Here is a 19,906-nt window from a genome sequence, read left to right as displayed (position 1 = left end):
AAAATTACTTACTTACTTCCGTCGTATATGACCTTGAAAACTTTCCTGAGTTTCCTGTCATGGTAAGCGTTGGAATGATAAACACTATGCATACATGTACAGACTGTGGACAAAAGTATTCGCACGATCGCGTCATTTTTCAAACGTGTTTATCGAGTATCGTACATTGCGGGTTATCTCTCTTTGCACATACATGAGTTATCCTTTCACCGATGATGTATTTAAAACGTTGAAGGTCAATTATGTGACGTAATGATGTTTGTGTTCGTCTGCAACTCTGTTTATACATGCAAGGGAGTGATTAGAAAACATGGGTTGGAAACATCGGGACTCGGTATAGGCTGCTAAGAAAACATCGTAGAATTAGTTCAGGGCTGTAAAAGTTCCGGGGAAATTGGGAAATTTTTAAGAATTCCTATATCAACTGTTTATAGTGCTTGGAATAAGTTTCGAGTGCGAGGTACAGCAGAAAACTAACAAAGAATTGGACGAAAGAAATTAGTGAGTGCACGTGCACAACAGAGACTTGTTAGATAGCAACAGTTGGACAGAAAAAGGCCACTGTAGGACGTTACAAAGATGTAATGAAAATAACAATGCAAATATTTCAAAGAAAACTATTTGGAGATGTTTAAGACAGAAATGGATACTAAATATGTGTTTGTATCAAGAAAACACGGTCCGAGTTGTCAATCGTGTAAAAAGTGTGCAATGGTGTGCGGGTAAAATAAACTGGATCGTGGAAAATGAAAGGAAAATGGTAATTTCTTCTGACAAGTGCCAGATATAGTCTTTGGAAAATACAGTCGAGTATATATATGGAGAAGAAGTGATTTAAATCTTGACTGTCGGACTGTATTTTCCCCCGAAACTGGTAAAATATTTGGGGATGCATTACGTGTCATGGCGTTATTACTCTTTGCAGAGTCAATACATATATAACCTCTAAAAAAATATGTAGATAAATTGTGACCTGTACAGTAAAACTCTTTCAAGATGACAATTATCTGTTTATGGATGACCATACACCTGTTCATTGATCTTGTCTTTCAACCAATTACAAAACGGACAAACAAATTCCAGCACTGAAGTGGCCCACACAATCACCTGATTTATGCCCCGTAGAAAACATTTGGCTGGTAATTAAAAGAAAACTTCATATCACATTTGTACATTAAATTCTGGTGATGAACTGTATCGCAAAATTCTGGAAATATGGACTTCGTTTAGAGTAAATTATACAAAAGCTCCATGCACCCTTCCACAACGAGTGCGCCAAGTTCAAAGGGCCCGAGGGTATATCACGAAAATATTAAGGTACTTGAAATTCTTTTATTTATTTTTATTGATTATTGATAGAAACAAATTGTTTATTTACAATATCTTTGCATTTACAAGTTATTTGTCCTGTTCAGACACTCCAAAAACATGTTTGTTTACCGTCAAGCGTTTTCGATAAACAAAATGGCCGCCATTGCCCGTGCGAATACTTTTGTCCACAGTCTGCAGGTCATAATTCATTCACTTCATCTACAGCTGGTGACATATATGAGTGAATGAAAAATTATCCCTTGGTTATCGAGATCATGTGGTGAAAATTATTAAATCAGACCATTGATTTTTTCGACTCGCACTACCTTTGGGTTGTTTTAAGGGCCATAACTCTGTAGAGAGACATTTAACACTCCCTTACACAGAGCAACAATACTTGATACCAAGTTTTATGTCGTAAGATAGATAAGAGATAAAATCTGCGAAAGCAATGGGGTTACGTGTTGTGTCTCTCAAAATATTTTCTTTAGTATTTATTGTCAGCAGATGTAGTGAAAATGTTGACAAAAGAATTCTGTTAAATGACCCTGATTTGTTCCATTCTCAGATACAAGCCCTACAGCAGGATCTTCTGAACGTGAAAACTCAACTGAATGCACAAGTCAACACTAACAGTGCTCAGCAAGCAGAAATTAACTCACTCAAACGCTCAACAAACCAGCATACGAACCAAGGTATGGATAGAATTAACCGTTCTCATTTTGATTATAAATACTAACCTATATTTTGTTTAAACATTATCATCTAGCTCTGCGGAATACGTAAATTTTTCACTATGACCGCTCGGAAACACTTATATCGGTCGCATGCGTGTACTCAGATGACCTGTTGCAATCCTCTTCTATCAAGTCATTAATCACAATATTGACCATATATGAGGTGAGGAAATGCGAGAGTAACGAAGCGTGATCAATTCCATAAATCCTATAAAGAATACTAAATGGAGAAACAGGACAGACACGAACGGGAGTAAGCATACCCTGTTCATTTGTCAAACCTGTGGCGAGTTTCTCTATCTTCATCGACAGAGTAATCGTTTATAATTAGTATGAAAGAACATCCAGGAATTGGTATGAAATACGACAGACAGCATTTAATATATATATATATATTATTATTATTACTACTACTACTACTACAGTAACTTGATCCTCCGAAGAGTCGGATCACATCGAGTTGACAGGCGAGGATCATCAGGAGTTATGAGATTGATCACTGTTCGTTATCTTCACCTTGCATCGAATTGACAGGCGAGGATCAATAGATCACACTAGACGCGAAGCGTTGAGTTTGATTTGATGATCCGCGCCTGTCAACGAGACGTGATCCAACTCTTCGGATCAAGTTTACTGTAGTAATGATAAATTTATTATATACCCCCTTATGCATTTTAAATCTACATTTATAAGATAATAAATGTAATCCAAATTATCAAAAACACGGACATATCATAAAATTATGTTTTGTGTACGCAATTTCGTTTGTGATACGGTCAATATTTTCCCCACCCCCTTAATGGTTTGTTATACATTTTACTTAACAATTTACCTTATGTCATTCAATAAATGACATATTCGACAAAACTGCATTACAGTGTTTGGTTATTTGTTACTGCTTGGACGGTTTCTTCTCATAGAAGGCATAAATAACGTTGCGTCAAGATGCATTCAATCGTAACAACTCGGCCATTTCCGTAACCGACAAATAACCTCGTAAGCAAACAGAAGAAATTCTTCTTAAATTGTTTGCCGGAAGTTATTCCGCAAATAGTTCTTTCATAATGGAGGAGAGACTCGAATTTGCTCGCAGCAATTTCTTTGAAAGATAAACAATTGGAAACACTTAGATATTTGTGGGAGAAGCGAGACTGCATTAGTTTATTGCCAACCGGGTATGGGAAAAGTGCAATTTATCAACTTCTTCCATGGCTTTTACAAGGAGAAAGGGAAAGGGCAGGAATTGTACTCGTCATATTGAATTGCACCCTTGAAGTCAATTATTGTGGACCAGGTGACTTTTCTCACTTCTAAGGGGTTGAAGGCTTTATGCCTTAACTTTGAAGGCACTGGTTGTCAAGGGATTTATCTAGGTTGTTTTTTACTACCAGTATAAGGTACCTTTCCCCTTTGGCAACAAGTGGATATTTCCACTTCATTTGTAGAAACTTGACAAAATTGTATGAGAATTTTCAACAGAAATCATTTTGTATATATTCCAAGTCATTTTCTATAATTGTCAGACTTACAATACAGATAAAATGAGTAATCAATCAATTTATATGGCTGTAAAGATCTGTGGATATTATATTCCATGGATGTCCCCTACCACCATCCCCTGGAAGCTCAATGACTGCATTCTCAAAAATTCCCCTTAAATTTAAAATGTGTGGTAACATCTAAATGCTGGGTAAAACCCTGATGTCGTTTTGCGGAGGACGACTAATCTGTTTCGAAGGTAAAGAAAATGCTAAAATTCATATATATTTTTTTCCATTGAAATTTTCTGACTGCATCTGTGTATGGGAGGAGTTAGAACGGGCCACTATATCCTACAATTGATTTCAAAGTTCCTAATATCTTTCTAATGCACTCTATATATAGATTATCCTCTTTCTACATGTTTTATAGAGAGATTTTCTCCTTCTATCTAATAACCAGAAAATACTTTTGGAGAGCTGCAGTTTGCCGGGTATTATCTGAATTATCAGGTAATAGTACACAATGCCACATAATACAAACATCACCAGGATCATTTATTTGCAATCTTTTATATATAATGAGATTGCATTTAAATTCTGGTCATGGTGGACCAATTGCTTCAACTATGTAGAATACTTTTTTTCAGAGTCTAAAAGGGAAAAAAACTAAAATGAAGACAAGAGTAATTTAATAACAATAGATGACAAGGCATATTCAAGCACACATTACAATATGTGACATAGTTGACAATTTCATTGATGGTACATGTAACATCCACAACAATGTACAATAAGATAAAAAGAAAGAAACAAATAGATACCTTACATGGTAACAGCCTCAAAAGGTACATATACTTTATTGAATTTGATTCATTAATATTGATGCACTTGAATAACACAAACTTTTTTTGAAAATAAATGAAAATGGACACTGAACATATACATGCCCATGTATACATTTCACCATATGAAATCTTATTTTTGCCATTCAAAGTGTAAATGTTAGGCAAGCATAATTTTTCTGTCAATTCATTTGTTATACAGAACAATGTTGTGGAGAAAAAAATACATCACAATGCAGAATTTTTTTTGTTTAATAAATCAATTTTAAAATTTTCTATAAATTTCCAACAATTTCCAATTCTGCAGGCAAGGTTCTGGGAAAAAAAATGTTCTTCAATATTTTGAATGCTAACTAATATCATTATCTGCATTATGTATTAAGATATGTAATTATACCTGCATGCACACAAATGTTTAGGTTTAGATCTATCATTATACATGAAGACCCGAACTACAGAGCGAAAACACTAAGTGTAATTAATTAAATGTGGATCATGTGTACTTAGTCATCGTTGGATTTTTTTTTTTTTTATTTATTACCAACACCATGAACTTTTTCTGCAATTTTACTATATATATGTGTGTGTTATTTGTTTATGTAATATATGTCTCTTGATAAAGACGCGGGTTGCGTCGAAAATTTGAGTTTTAAATAATGAACAGTGTCGTGGCCTTTTCAGTGCTTTTATAAATTTCTTTACTAGCCTTGTATCTTCTCAGATCCGACACTTTAAGAAAGTAGGGTGTTGTTGGGTTTTCGTTTTATATATATATATATATATATATATATATATATATATATATATATAAATTTATTTATATATATATATATATATATATATATATATATATATATATATATAAAAGCACGAAAAACCGAAAGCACGTATATATATATATATATATATATATATATATATATATATATATATATATATCTCCAAATGTGAAAAATTGGCCCGTAACCAATAAGTAAACAAAAGGCCCATGGGCCACATATCACTCATCTGAGTCATGTCAACTTGGCCCATATTTAAAGATTTTCCCTATATATACATGTATTTGCAAAATTTTATCCCTTATTGCGGCCCCAAACCTACCCCCCACGCTCCCTGTGGGTGGGCCATAATTTTAACCCTTCATTTGAACAAACTTGAAAGCCCTTCATTAAAGGATGCGTTTTGACAAATTTGGATGAAATTGGCCCTTTGCTTCTGGAGAAGTCTAAAATGTATAAAGTTTACAGACAGATGGACGGACAACGGGTGTTTAAACAAAAGTACATGATATGCAGACTACATTTCCTCTTTAACAAAAACTCACTAATTTGTTTTTATAATGTAAAATGCCTGAAGTTTCAAGTACATGTACTTCCCCCAAATGGTTGTTGGTATTTGATATTATTTTTTGTTTGTCTGTTTTTTAATTGTTTGACAAATAATTCATTGTTATATCTTTAATCCAAATGTTATATGTATGTATGGGTACCTTGTTATCTGCATGATAACGTATTGCTAGTGTCGAGTATATTCTCTGAATACCAGAGGCTAGTGGATCTCTGCTATGGAGTATCATGCCATAAATAGTTGCCAGTGTTGCAATCTTTCTCTGATGAATCCATTGTTCCTTAGGAAGTGGGCAGAATTTCAAAAAGAAGAGGGCAGCTTGTTTGCATTTCTATAACACATGCCGAGAAAATGTTGCATCCTTGCAAAATGTCTGCACCTTTCTTGAGAAGGACACTCTTCCTTCCACGGATTAATTTGTTCAATTCTTTGTTGATTCCTTGACTCCATTCACTGAAAATATTCAAATGATGATAATCAAAATTTATGATTTTCATGATTTTGTAAAATGTGACAAATTGTAAATTAATTAAAAAATTGTCACATCTTGATGAACAGTTTCAATCTGTTATATATGACATTTATTATATTTTTGAAGAGAATCTTAACGTAATTTAAGTCAAATGTAAACAATAAGTAACTCAATATCAATTAAAATATTGTTATAACATAATTACATATATATACCTCTATTGAAAATGCTAAAATTCATGGGTATCCAGGATTCGAACCTGGATGTTTTCAACTGTATAGTGGAAAACATGCCTTGATACCCATTGTAATGTAATACATATGTATGTAAAGTAACAACATGCTATACAGATTTTGTCATACAAACTATTGCAGCAATGGATCTCCTTCACAGATTTGAATGTATCGGTACTTAGCCATCTGTACACCTGTGCTACAGCAGCTATACCAATTAGCTTTATTGGGAATAATCTTGAGAGATTTTTTGGGAATATTAACAGCTAAAAGATAAAACAACACTTGCAAACTAAACTCTACAAATGCAGTGGTATACATAGACACAACTGGCTGATGTTGACAGAGGAATTATCTAGATGAATTTAAAAAACAATTCAGTGAATTACATTTTTCTAATACATATGCATCTGTATATACCAGTGATCACGTAGCATTTAACTCCATAAGCATTAAACTTTAAAATAACAAGGGAAATCATATCAATAAATACTTAAAAATGGAATTTAAGTATCTCGAGTATCCCATGATAATTAATCAGAACTAATAAACATAAATGCACAAAATATTTTCCTGGTATTATCAACAATTTACTGAAGATATTAATTGTATACCAAAATTAATGCTATCCGAGTTTGTAAGTTATATCATATTTTTAATATGTACAATACTCTACCACCCTTTTATCAAACTAAGTTAAGTAAATTTATCATATACAATAATTATTGTACACGTGTGGATAACATTAAGATACTCCCACATGAAACGAACCATGAAATCAAACAAGTTTTAAAAAAAAAAATAATAACTGTCAAACACTGGATTTTTTTTACTTTTTCTAGCAGGCTAGCTGTCATCTGGAATGTCAGATAATTTCTCTGACACAGTCTGTAAATCCTTTGGGGTATATGAATAGTCTGTTGATACAAAATTCAGTTTACATCATACCTTGTTGGAACTCGAGTTGGACTCTTCTGCATCTTTTGACGAAAGCTTCAGCTTCTCCACAGACCTATTACATATTTTAACTTACATTAGTATATATATATTGACTAACATAGTACTATCATTCAAGTACTCCGCATTTTTAATTACTTTCTCACTGTGCAGCATACACCATACATTCTCAAAGCCTGGCCATTTTCCATGCATTGAACCCATGTGTGTGGTAAAGGACACCCCCCTCCCCCTCTTGGAAAGAAAATATTACTGAAGTTTGTAAACATGCAGTATTTAAAAAAAAAACATAGTAAATTGTGCTTGTCAATTGTTTTGAACAATTCCAACTCATCTCCTACAGCTAAAATGAAATTTCATTACTTGTCAATTGTTTTGAACAACCCCAAGTCATCTCAACCGGCTGCAATCATTCATATATATATATATATATATATATATATATATATATATATATATAATCTCATGTTGGCTGAGTGCCCCCCCCCCCCCCTCCACTTTTCGAGATGGATGGACTTCGCCATTGACATAATTATATCGACAGCATTGCTACGTGTATATTACACAAATTAATGATTATATCCAACAGTGTCTAAATTCTAATATTGGTACCCATACTTCACCAGCTGATCAACAACGAGATTCTTCTTCTTGTTCTAATCCGACCTTATGGCCTTAACTTCGATGGTGGCGTTTTTGCAGATCGTTTACCACAGTCTACAGGGGTTGTTGATGTTGTAAAGGTTCCGGTCACATTAAATGTATTACAAGCCTTCGTTACATTTTCTCGAATCGTTTGTATTTGAGAGAGAGTTTTGATACAATTATCGCATATATGCTGACTTTTAACAGGAGTTAAATCTACATCAGGATTTAGTAAAGATCTGATGATTGACTGTTTGAAATAAAGCTCATTTTTTGCTTGTAAAACTATACTTTTCGCTGCTCCACAGCAGAAACACAGACGATAAGTTGACGTCGCCATCTTTTCCATCATGTGACTGTAAATAGTGCAGTGATTTGCCGATTCTTCCATCGTTTGCTTACGAGGTTATTTGTCGGTTACGGAAATGGCCGAGTTGTTACGATTGAAGATGCATTGTGACGGAATCAGTTTCAGAGGATACTGATACGGAATCAGAAAACCACGGTGTGGTGATCCGGGAAACCGGATCACACGCTGTGAAATCCACAGTATCAAAGAACGATACATTGATGGGTATATGATAAAATAACAGGTAGTGTGTTCAAATAAGATCATTAAAACATTGAAAGAATTTACCCGATGAAGATTCTAGTAGATGATTCATGGTGGTTGCACGTGGGACCGGTCAGCATTGAATGCTTACGCCACCTAGACATGTAATTCCACCTCAGGGTTTTCCAGGGATCCGTGTTTGCCCTGCTGTCAATTTTGTACTTTTATAGGATTTATGAGATTAATCACTGTTCATTATTTTCACCTTTGTTTACTTTATTTTCACCTTTGTTTACTTTATTTTCACCTTTGTTTACTTTATTTTCACCTTTGTTTACATTATTTTCACCTTTGTTTACTTTCGTCAGTCGAAAAAAGCAGTATTAGTAAAAGGTAATCCGAAAAAAAATATTAAACCCCTGCTGTACTCGAACCCGCAATCTACAGATCAGCAGTAGACACTATAAATGGTTGACATATACAAATATTACTGATATTCACGTTTTCCTTTATGTTTAAAAGGAAGTCAGTTATACGTCCATAATAAACTTTTTAACCCATCGTTCAATTCTTTACATCTTGCGATTAACCGTCACGTATGGTGTCCGAATAGGGCCATTTGCAAAAGCGGGATTGCGCGTTAGTCACAACACGCCGTCACGCTCTCACGCCAACAAGCAACGCGCCTTCGCGCAGACAAGCAACACGCCTTCGCGCTCTCACGCCAACAAGCAAAGCACCTTCGCGCAGACAAGCAACGCGCCTTCGCGCTCTCACGACAACAAACAATGCGCCTTCGCGCTCTCACGCCAACAAGCAACACACCTTCGCGCCGTCACGCCAACAAGCAATACGCTTTCGCGCCGTGTTGCTTGTTGGCGTGACGGCGCGATGACGCGTTGTTTGTCTGGTCGAAGGCTCGTTGCTTGTTGTCGTGAGAGCGCGAAGTCGCGTTGCTTGTTGGCGTGACGGCGTGTTGTGACTAACGCGCAGTCACGCTTTTGCAAATGGCCCTATCCGGACACCATAGTCACGTGATGAAGAGTTGTATGTGAAACTTGCGCAACGCGCCACATTTCAGGAACAGTTTAAGGTAGTACTCTACATGGTCATAATGGCTGACTTCCTTTAAAACATGGATGAAAAAATCGATATCAGCAATATATGAATTTTCCTTTACCATTTAAATACCTAGCTGAGCAGCTCAGTAGGTTAGAATACCGACTGCTAACCTGTAGGTCGCAGGTTCGAGTCCAACAGGGGTTATAATTTTTTTTCAGATTACCTTCCACTAAAACTGTAATTTTTGACAAAATAAAGTAAATTTGAAAATTTTCAACTTCAAAATATTGTTGTATATTTCTTTCACTTTTCATCTACGTCAAATTTCTCTGGTGCAGCATACCTCCTTGCAGTTGATCAGGCACCGAAATTCTTAAATCAACAGAAATTATGAATACCTTCTCAGAGGCCGAGATTGGATAGAGCTTCGATTCTTCCCAATGTAGCAATTTAACAGTACCTTTGCGTGCATGTACGTTTACTCTCTTAGAAAAAGGTCGTATTGCTCATGAATACCTCCATCTAAACCATTTAGTAGTACTGCAGTCATAATTCCTTTTCAAAAAAACACTTACAACACATTGCCAATTTTCCCGAACTTCCTCCACTTTCCTTCAATCGTAATGTGTTATAATAGATCCACTATCTATCTCCACTGACTAAATTACGGAAGCCGATAGGTGCCAGGGTATAGAATTAATATTTATTTAACTGGCGGCCGCCACTTAATTTATGTGGCGGCCGCCACTTAATTTAACTGGCGGCCGCCACTTATTATCTGACGGTCGCCACTTATTAACTGGCGGCCGCCATATAAATTAACTGGCGGCCGCCACTTATTATCTGGCGGCCGCCATATAAATTAACTGGCGGCCGCCAGTTATTTTATCTGGCGGCCGCCACTTAATTCATATATGGCGGCTGCCAATTGCAAAAACAATGTAATTCGTATCGCTGAGTGATTATTTTGGAAAGATTTAGAATAGTACGCAAACACGCAGCATCGTTTTTCAAAGTGTATAGGGACAGTCGGAGGAGAAATTGTCTTCTACAATTGTTGACAAGCAAAAAAGGAACCTAAAATGTCTCTTTTATCCAAACTTCGTACTCCTAAATTGGAGGGAGGGGGCTCCGTTCATTCTTCAATTGATCAGTTCATTCATTATTACATCTTTACCATTCATTACTACCACCAAAAGAGTGAGGTGGGGGCCAATCCGCCAATTAATCTTATTTCACATGTGAAAATAATTATAGTTTGCATGTGAAAATAATAGAAATTGAACGTTGTCAAAAAAAATGGATGGTCAGCCTCTTGGTTCTACGTATTTAACAGTACAATCGAAAAACAATAATTTAATGCTCTTAATTGTTTTTATATATATATATATATATATATATATATATATCACATACATATTACTAAGCATTGGGAGGGATTGCACCCCTTTCATTTTGAGAGAGAGATAGAGAAAGAGAGATGAATTGAATAACTGGCGACAGCCATATAAATGATTTAATTTGAGTCTCGGCCGCCATATAAATTAACTGGCGGCCGCCACTTAATTTATCTGGCGGCCGCCACTTAATTTATGTGGCAGCCGCCACTTAATTTAACTGGCGGCCGCCAGTTAATTATATGGCGGCCGCCAGTTAATTTAACTGGCGGCCGCCATATAAATTAACTGGCAGCCGCCATATAATTAACTGGCGGCAGCCACATAAATTAACTGGCGGCCGCCAGATAATAAGTGGCGGCCGCCAGATAATAAGTGGCGGCCGCCAGTTAAATTAAGTGGCGGCCGCCACATAAATTAAGTGGCGGCCGCCAGATAAATTAAGTGGCGGCCGCCAGTTAATTTATATGGCGGCCGCCAGATAATAAGTGGCGGCCGCCAGTTAAATAAATATTAATTCTATACCCTGGCACCTATCGGCTTCCGTACCCATCGGCTTCTGTAGTTTAGACATAAAAAATGAGGATATTGTTTACTACATTGTACAATGGGATAGAAGTTATTCCATTTAAAACATTTACATGAATATAGAATTCGTCATTATTGAACCATGTATATTTCAATACTGATTAAAATTGAATTTATTTCACAGAAGTATTCTGATCTACCAATCCCAATTTTATTTTCAGTTAATATAGGAAACCATAAAATTTTGGAACTCTCTAGAAAAAGAAGTTATGAAAATAAAGCGTCACTTGGGCAACTCTTGTATACAAATTAGTGATGCTAAAAACGACTCATTTCTGATACAAAAATATGTGCCTGATTTGAAGATTATTTTTTCAGAATGTCACAAGTGTTAGATTAAATTTCTGATGTTTGGTAGCGGAGACAAAAAGAAAAAAAAGAATTCACAGTACCATTTATTTCCTCTACCGTATGTGGATATTTGCTAAGCGAGGTTTACTCGAGTCATTATAACGACCGACCGCTATGAAATGATACAAATTCTTTATACATTAAAAATAATCACAATTTATACATCGATCTCCAGGCACGTACATGTAGCTCCCCTACACTTTTGCCCCCCCCCCCCCCTTCCACCCAAATTTATGAAAATGCAACGTATTTATCTCTTAATTATCACATACAAAGTGATTGTGGGGGGTTACATGCAAAGATCGATCTATTAGCTGGTCACTTTTTATTGTAGTGAAAATGAAAGGTTGAACCAATGAATTTACGATTTTTGGGGTTTGAGCAGAACTGCTTTTCTTGATAACAAAGAATTTTTATACAGATATGATGACAATTTTTATTTTTTTTCCGTTTGAAAAACGACATAAAGTGTTCAGACTAACTATATCTGATAATAACGTGCAATTATTTCATGAAAAGTTACCCAAGTTAACGCAAAGACTTGATTTCGTTGGACATACTAAATATGAAAACATTGATGGAATCGGAGACGAAAGAATGGTTCTGTTGTGAAGGTTAGTTTTCATGTCACAATTTTTTAATATCAAACAACAATATATTTGTTTCAATTTTCCTCCAATTCATTGAATTGTTGATTGATTTGACCCAATTCCACCTAAATAGCATTTCCGAAAATGTCCTATTAATAAATATGAGACGACCTCATGTAGAGCGTCTTCATAGCTGACTTAAGCAACAACATGTCATGTGGCACTGCTGACAAAGCCGTTCATCTTCAGAAATTTCTAGTTGTGTTGTCTGTGTAAAGTCAATTCGAGGAGATATTCCAAAATGGCGGTCAAAAGGTCCCTAAACTTTAAACATTATCAAAGTCACTTCTTTGCTTAGGATTACATTTCAAAGATTCCTTGAAAGTTTAGTATCATTAGAAAATATTTACCTACCTATCCAAATTTGAAATGCTGGGTGGGGAGAGGACAAACAAACAATCTTCTGAAGAGACCACTATGCTCTCAACCAATGGTATATACATGTATGTGTTTTGAATAATCTTTAAGGAGCAACGTATACAGTCTGGGGTAAAAGAAGCTGTCCAGCTAAGAACGGCACTGATATGATCTATAGTGGTAAGTGTTGTATCAATTATTTTCGATTTAATGTCGTGATAATACTCTATTTTCACTCCTAATAACGGTATTGTTATTAGACTTCATATCACGTGGGGTTTTTTCTTTATCCATTAGAAGGTTGGGCGGAAACGGAAATTATCAATGCATGTTAAAATTTATTACATATTCTTTTATATGTTGACGTGTTAATCGTAAACCTCATGCCTATTTGAAGGTTATTTCATGAAGCGAACATTAGTGTTGGTTTTTGTAAGGATGTGTATGTTACCAAAGCTATACATGTACGTACTGGAAATTATCAAACGAATCATTACTCTGATAATCCTGTCATGAAAGGTGAAGATAACGAACAGTGATCAATCAGGCTTTAGTGTGTGATAGAAAGGTGGCTGTAAAGGTTCCATGAACGTCTTTATCAATCTCCTATAAGCAATACAAAATAGAGAGTTGGGCAAACTCGGACCACTGGATATACGAAGAAGCGTTGGTCTGGATCCATATTTCAGAACTTCGGGATGTGAAATGTAGTGTACAGGTCCGTCATCCGAATCAATTTCTGTGTTTGTCAGTTTCCTGATTGAATTTAGTTTTTATTCAAAATTTCTCTACGTTTTCTTTTGTTAATAAATAATCCGTATATTACACACGAAATATTCCCATAGCGGGTAGTTTTAGGGAATTTAGGGATATGTTAAACCACGTCTGAACAATATTGAAGAAAAAATCAATTCAAGTCAAATGCACTGTAATTATTGAATACTAAACGGTGGTTTCAATACCAAAGTTAAAGCCTATTCATTGCTCAGAGTTTGAAAATTGGGATCATTGCACCACCATTAGACCATGGGCCAGTAACACATTACCTCCCCCCCTCTAGGGATTTTTCTACACTATGATTTTTTGAAAGTGTGTATAAAATAAAGGTAAATGAAGGTTGTTTGATAAATTTATGTTGGGGCGTTTTCAAGATATGGCCATTTGAATTTATAAATTTTTTGGCAAATTCAACATTGCTGTTACGGTGTTCCATACCGAATTAAAGACGACACATTGTAAACACAAACAACGGGATAGGGACTTCCCAGAGAGGACATTTGTGAGAAATACGTATAAAAAATAGAACACAGTGTATTATGGAAAGTGGTACATATTTTTAAATGTCTACAAATTCATGTCTTACGAACTAATACAGTGTATACTACATTCTCAAAATAACTTGTACCAATTAACATGTTCAATACTAAATAAACAGTATGAAAAACGGTTCATTCCTAGATATTATAATCCACAGACCTTATCTTTATATGATATATATGCAATCTTGAGTTAGTAAACATAACTTTCAACATAAAAATCGTTGTCTACATTTCCAAGTCTCACACGATATATCTAATGTATGGAAGCCCGTAAATGTATATAATCAATAAAAAGGAAGCACATGGATTACTTTTGAGTATATAATGCAAAAATGGGGGAAACCCTGATAAATAATGGCTCGACTATTGAGAATATGACATATTACAAACAATAAACTAATTTATGAATAATTTAGATTAATGAATTGTATTAATCTACAATTGTAAAATAGATAACTATATTGTCATGCGTAATATTGAACACCTTTTCAATTTTCAGCTTACTTATAAAGATGTCACATAAGACAGTGTCCCAAGAATAATAAAGGCATAGAATGTTTACTAGCTTTAAATGATGCCTTGCATGGTTTCTATCGCTGGTGTTATAATAATTTACAAATATTAATTAGTTACTAGAAGTAAAACTTGAGCATTGACGAAGTTGCGCCGAGTCAAGTGAACTGTAAGACTAAGAGACGTTCACTCAACCTGTGTTCACTATCGACACTTTTCCCCGCCCATAAATGTCTGTTCTGGAATGAAGAAACTCGAGTGCAAGGAAAAATCACAAACTTGTTTTAAGTGTGTGACAAAAACAGTAGAATCCATTTTAAAAAACTCTGCATACAATAAAAGTGACTATAACACAATAAATTAGTTGGTTGATTGTATATTGTTTAACGTACTGCTCGAGAATTTTTCACTCATATGGAAGCGGTCATGGAGCAGGGAGGGATCCTTATCATGCCACACCTGCTGTGAAACGAGACCTCGGTTTTTGCGATCTCATCCAAAGGACCGCCCCATTTAGTTACCTATCACGATAAGCAAAGGGGTACTGAGGACCTATTATAACCTGGATTCCCACGGGACAATGGTTTTCTTGCCCCATTATTCGCCTCTTACGAAAAGCAAAAGGTACCGAGGACCTATCCCTTCTAACCCAGATACCCACGGGACAACTCTAAGTAAAGTTCAGTATATTGATTTGGTTGCTATAGGGGGGAATGTTTTATCCAACCTGTAGAAAAACGTACATTAAGTCCGATGATCTAAACAAGTCAGAACCTAAAATTGATATAATTCTTGAGCAACATGGAAAGGCATTTGACTTTCTCCGAATATATGGAGATAAATATCGTGTAGAATTATGTGGTTGAAAGTATGACAAAGCTCAGAGAGAGATACTTGTCATTTATCCCGATTCATATAACAGTGAATACAAAACTTGAAACCTAAATAAAAAACACAAAGAAAATTTGGTAGCAAATTTGAATTTGGGAAAACTCCAAAGGCGAACTTGTACAATCTGCATGTGTTGGTACTGAATTGAGTCTGCATTTGTGTTAGCCCTTTCAAGTCAAAGAATCTGCTATGATTATCAAAAGGCAGATTTCTGACTGCCACAAAATTGCCATCTCCTTCATCTCTGAATACATGTGTATATAATATCTCATTGCATGTCTCTCTCAAGTCGTATCAGACAACCCATCTTATTTTCAATGGCAAAAAGGTTTCCCAAATCGTACTCTCAGAACATATGTGTCTCAGCTATGGATGGCAAATGGATGTTACCTAAGCACCTCACGTTTAAAATGACTATGCACCATCTGACGAGAAGTACTAAGTTAATTACACTATCAAACATGTTATGTCACTGCAGATTGATTGATTGTATCTTGCTTAACGTCCCTCTCAAGAATTTTTCACTCATATGGAGACGTCACCAAGACCGGTGAAGGGTTTCAAATTTAGGCCTTTACTCGGCGCTTACGGCCATTGAGCAGTGAGGGTTCTTTAGCGTGCCACACTTACTGCAACACGGGACATCCGTTTTTAAGGTCATCTCCGAGGACTCGTGACATTCACACCTGATGCCGAGCGTTTGGCGATGGAACTGTCACTACCTGTTTTAACAACTTAGGTTTGTCGCGGCCGGTTGTAGAAGTAATTCACAGACTCAAGAGTTTGAAACTAATATTTGCAATGCGATTACAAATTCTGGATTAATATTGCATGCAAGAATATCTCTCACTAATAACTCAGTAATTCATACACCTCGCCTTAATGTCAAACAACTTGATATATAAACAAGGGGTTAAGTTCTTTAATGCAAAATACATTTTTGCAAATGTCCATATTGTGTTTGTAAGATTCTCGAAGTTTTTCCATTTTTTAACAATACTTTAATTACAAATTTCATGAGTTGCCCCAAAACTTGAAAAGGTCCCCTTGCATTAATGTCAAACAATCTTTTTCACAATTCAAGGTTACATACTTTCAAAAAATAATTGTTTTCAAAGGTTCATATTATTTATAAATGATCTGAAGAACTTTTCCATTTTCGGCGATTTTTAAAGAAAAAAATCATGTTTTAGCCCCAGAAGTCGTAAACGTCCCCAATTATTTATGCCAAACATCTTGTCAATGAAAGGGTTACATAAGTTTACATAATACTTGTTTGTAAATGTCAATGACATCTATATCGGATGTAAAGAGTTTTTTCCAGTTTTCGGCTATTATTTTTACAAATTTTTGGTTTTTGCCCCCAAAATCTAAAAGGTCTCAATGGTAACAATCTGATTCATAGTTAAAGGGTTACAGACTTTCAGAAAATAATTGTTTTCAAATGTCCATGTCATCTCTATAGGATCTGAAGGAGTTTTCTATTTTTCGTCGATTTTTAAATAAAAAGTCATGTTTTGGCCCTAAAACTCGTAAATGCCTCACATATTTATGTCAACCAACTTTATATATAAACAAAGGGTTATATTCGTTCAAAAAATACTTGTTTGCAAATGTCAATGACATCTATATCGGATCTGAAGAGTTTTTCCAGTTTTTGGCTATCATTTTTACAAATTTCATGTTTTTTGCCCCAAAACTCGTAAACGCCCCCACGTAGAAATATCAAACAACCTGATTTATAATCTAAGGACTATGAATTTTCAAAAAATACTCGTTTGCAAATGTCAATGACATCTATATCGGATCTGAAGAGTTTTTCCAGTTTTTGGCTATCATTTTTACAAATTTCATGTTTTTTGCCCCAAAACTCGTAAACGCCCCCACGTAGAAATGTCAAACAATCTGATTTATAATCTAGGGACTATGTACTTTCAAAAAATACTTGTTTGCAAAAATCCCTAGGGGGGTCCCCCATTACCTTTACTAGCCCATGGTCTACATCATTCAACATTGATGCACATGAAAGGTGAAGATAACGAACAGTGATCAATCTCATAAAATAGACAGTTGGGCGAACAGGGACCCCTGGGCACACCAGAGGTGGGATCAGGTGTCTAGGAGGAGTAAGCATCCCCTGTCGACCGGTCACACCCGTCGTGAGCCCTATATCCTGATAAGGTAAACAGTTATCCGTAGTCAAAATCAGTGTGCCAAGAACGGCCTAACAATCGGTATGAAACACATCAGACAGCATTTGACCCAATGATAGGTTGTATTGACGAACTAGATCGTTATAACGACCATAGAATTTGCGAAATGTCAGGCTTTAGTGTGTTATAGAAAGGTGGCTGTAAAGGTTCCATGAACGTCTTTATCAATTGGCTCCATCTAGGTGCAAATCCGTTTGGACTTGAAGGATCGAACCGTTTGCTTGGCTTGAATAATTGTATCAGTCCCATTGAAACATACAATTTTGAATTATTGTCGTAGATGTACTACGATCTGCATTGCGGATTTTGATTTCTTTGACAGGAATTGTCGGTGGAGGCAGATATACCGCACCAGGAAACGGTGGCAATACGCTCTGTCTTCCTCACAATCCAGATCCCACTCCGGCAGATTTTCCTACTCATTACGAATCAGACAACCCAAGTCTCACTGGTAACTTGTATGGGGCCGAGTATCAATACACATACAGGAATATTGCAGTAGACGATGATGTTCCCTGCGCAGTTTGCTTCGCTACGCATTCGTCGTCCATCATCATGATACCTGCAAAAACCACCTGTCCCGTGGGATGGACAACCGAGTATTTTGGAGTCTTGACAGCTAATTGTGAACATAGTAGTTATGTACAGCATGAGTATCTGTGCGTTGACGAAGATGCCGAATACCTCCAGGAAGGAACTCGTCAACAGGACTACAATGGACGACTATTCTACCCTGTTAAAGCAAAGTGTGGATCTCTTCCATGCCCGCCATATCAGCAGGCACAACTCATTTCTTGTGTAGTTTGCTCCAAGTAGATTTCAATAAAAGCATATTGATGCCATCCATAGTATCTGACAAAATGTTGATGTTTGTGTAGGTCAAAATTTCAAATTAGGAAACACCATATTTGGTATTCGAGCTACCAAAGCCTAACGGGCTCATTTTTCGTAGGAAGAAAAAAATGCATTATAACGCAAAATATTCGCATGACTACGTGAAACTCCCTCGAGATAACACAAAACTTTTATTAACAAAGAGTTCGAATACATAACTACGCGGGTATGCTAAGGCAGATCACACTTCATTTACACACACACACACACACATATATATATATAGATATACACTGGCATGGGGTCCAACGTTCTAAAGCTAATATAATCCTTAATATCTCTTTAACGTTAATCTTATTTCTTATTAAAAACTCACTGTCCCATTAAAGAACCCATATAAGCTACCCACCCATTCTAGGTCCCGTCGAAATTCGGTGGTTAAGCAGATTTTGTCCTTCTTGCGGGTATTTTTTTGGAGGGAGGGGGTGTTGTTTTTTCATTTATCTAATTAATTTACAACTTTAACTTCAGAAAATACAATTCGGTTACCAGAGAAGTTTTCCTTTGCAGTCGGAGAAAGTCTCGCGAAACTGTTTATTTTAACATGATAAAGCGAGATTAAGCAAGATACATGCAACTACATAGTCATAAACACATTCATGTGTCGAAATTCATTGCATCGCCGATGTGTGCATCGCTGACAAGATTTAGTTACATATGTACTCAATTCATCAGTACAAGTGTGAAGTATCGAAAATCACTGTCCACGACGACATATATCAATACTTTTCAAAACAGTAACCTGTCGGCCATTTCCAAAATACAACTTTTTATGTTACAGTAATGGTCGAGTAGTTACGATGACAGTCAGTAAATGCAATCAAATGTATCATTAAGCATTATTAGTAAATCCTGATAATAATGAATTACATCCATGTTGACATGTCTTTTTCAGTCTCTACGATGTTTACATTTCTGAACCTCGTTGTAGAAATCGTTTGGTCTATAGCTTACCAAGCGTTCTATATCTGAGCTTGTCTATAACTTAACAAGCGTTCTATATCTGAGCTTGTCAATAACTTACCAAGCGTTCTATATCTGAGCTTGTCTATAACTTACAATGAGTTCTATATCTGAGCTTGTCTATAACTTA

At 35.8% G+C, this 19,906-nt stretch overlaps 1 protein-coding gene across 1 annotated transcript; it reads left to right on the top strand.

Moving 5' to 3' along the window:
- The first annotated feature begins 1,725 nt into the window (after positions 1-1,725).
- LOC125655050 (short-chain collagen C4-like) lies at positions 1,726-18,780 on the top strand. Its single transcript, XM_048885205.2, has 3 exons — positions 1,726-2,006; positions 13,095-13,163; positions 18,242-18,780. The coding sequence occupies exons 1-3, from the start codon at positions 1,763-1,765 to the stop codon at positions 18,733-18,735; spliced, it is 807 nt and encodes a 268-aa protein (XP_048741162.1). The 5' UTR covers positions 1,726-1,762; the 3' UTR covers positions 18,736-18,780.
- The last annotated feature ends 1,126 nt before the right edge of the window (positions 18,781-19,906 follow it).

This window comes from Ostrea edulis, chromosome 7 (genome assembly GCF_947568905.1).
Source record: "Ostrea edulis chromosome 7, xbOstEdul1.1, whole genome shotgun sequence".
NCBI classification, from domain to species: domain Eukaryota; kingdom Metazoa; phylum Mollusca; class Bivalvia; order Ostreida; family Ostreidae; genus Ostrea; species Ostrea edulis.
This window is presented reverse-complemented; position numbering and strand designations above follow the sequence as displayed.

Excerpts from the sequence above, each read along its gene's own strand:
- LOC125655050 (XM_048885205.2), top strand. The coding sequence starts at position 1,763 with ATGGGGTTACGTGTTGTGTCTCTCAAAATATTTTCTTTAGTATTTATT. Across the intron at positions 2,007-13,094 it reads AAACCAGCATACGAACCAAG|GAGCAACGTATACAGTCTGG; the intron begins GTATGGATAGAA and ends ATAATCTTTAAG. Across the intron at positions 13,164-18,241 it reads CACTGATATGATCTATAGTG|GAATTGTCGGTGGAGGCAGA; the intron begins GTAAGTGTTGTA and ends TTTCTTTGACAG.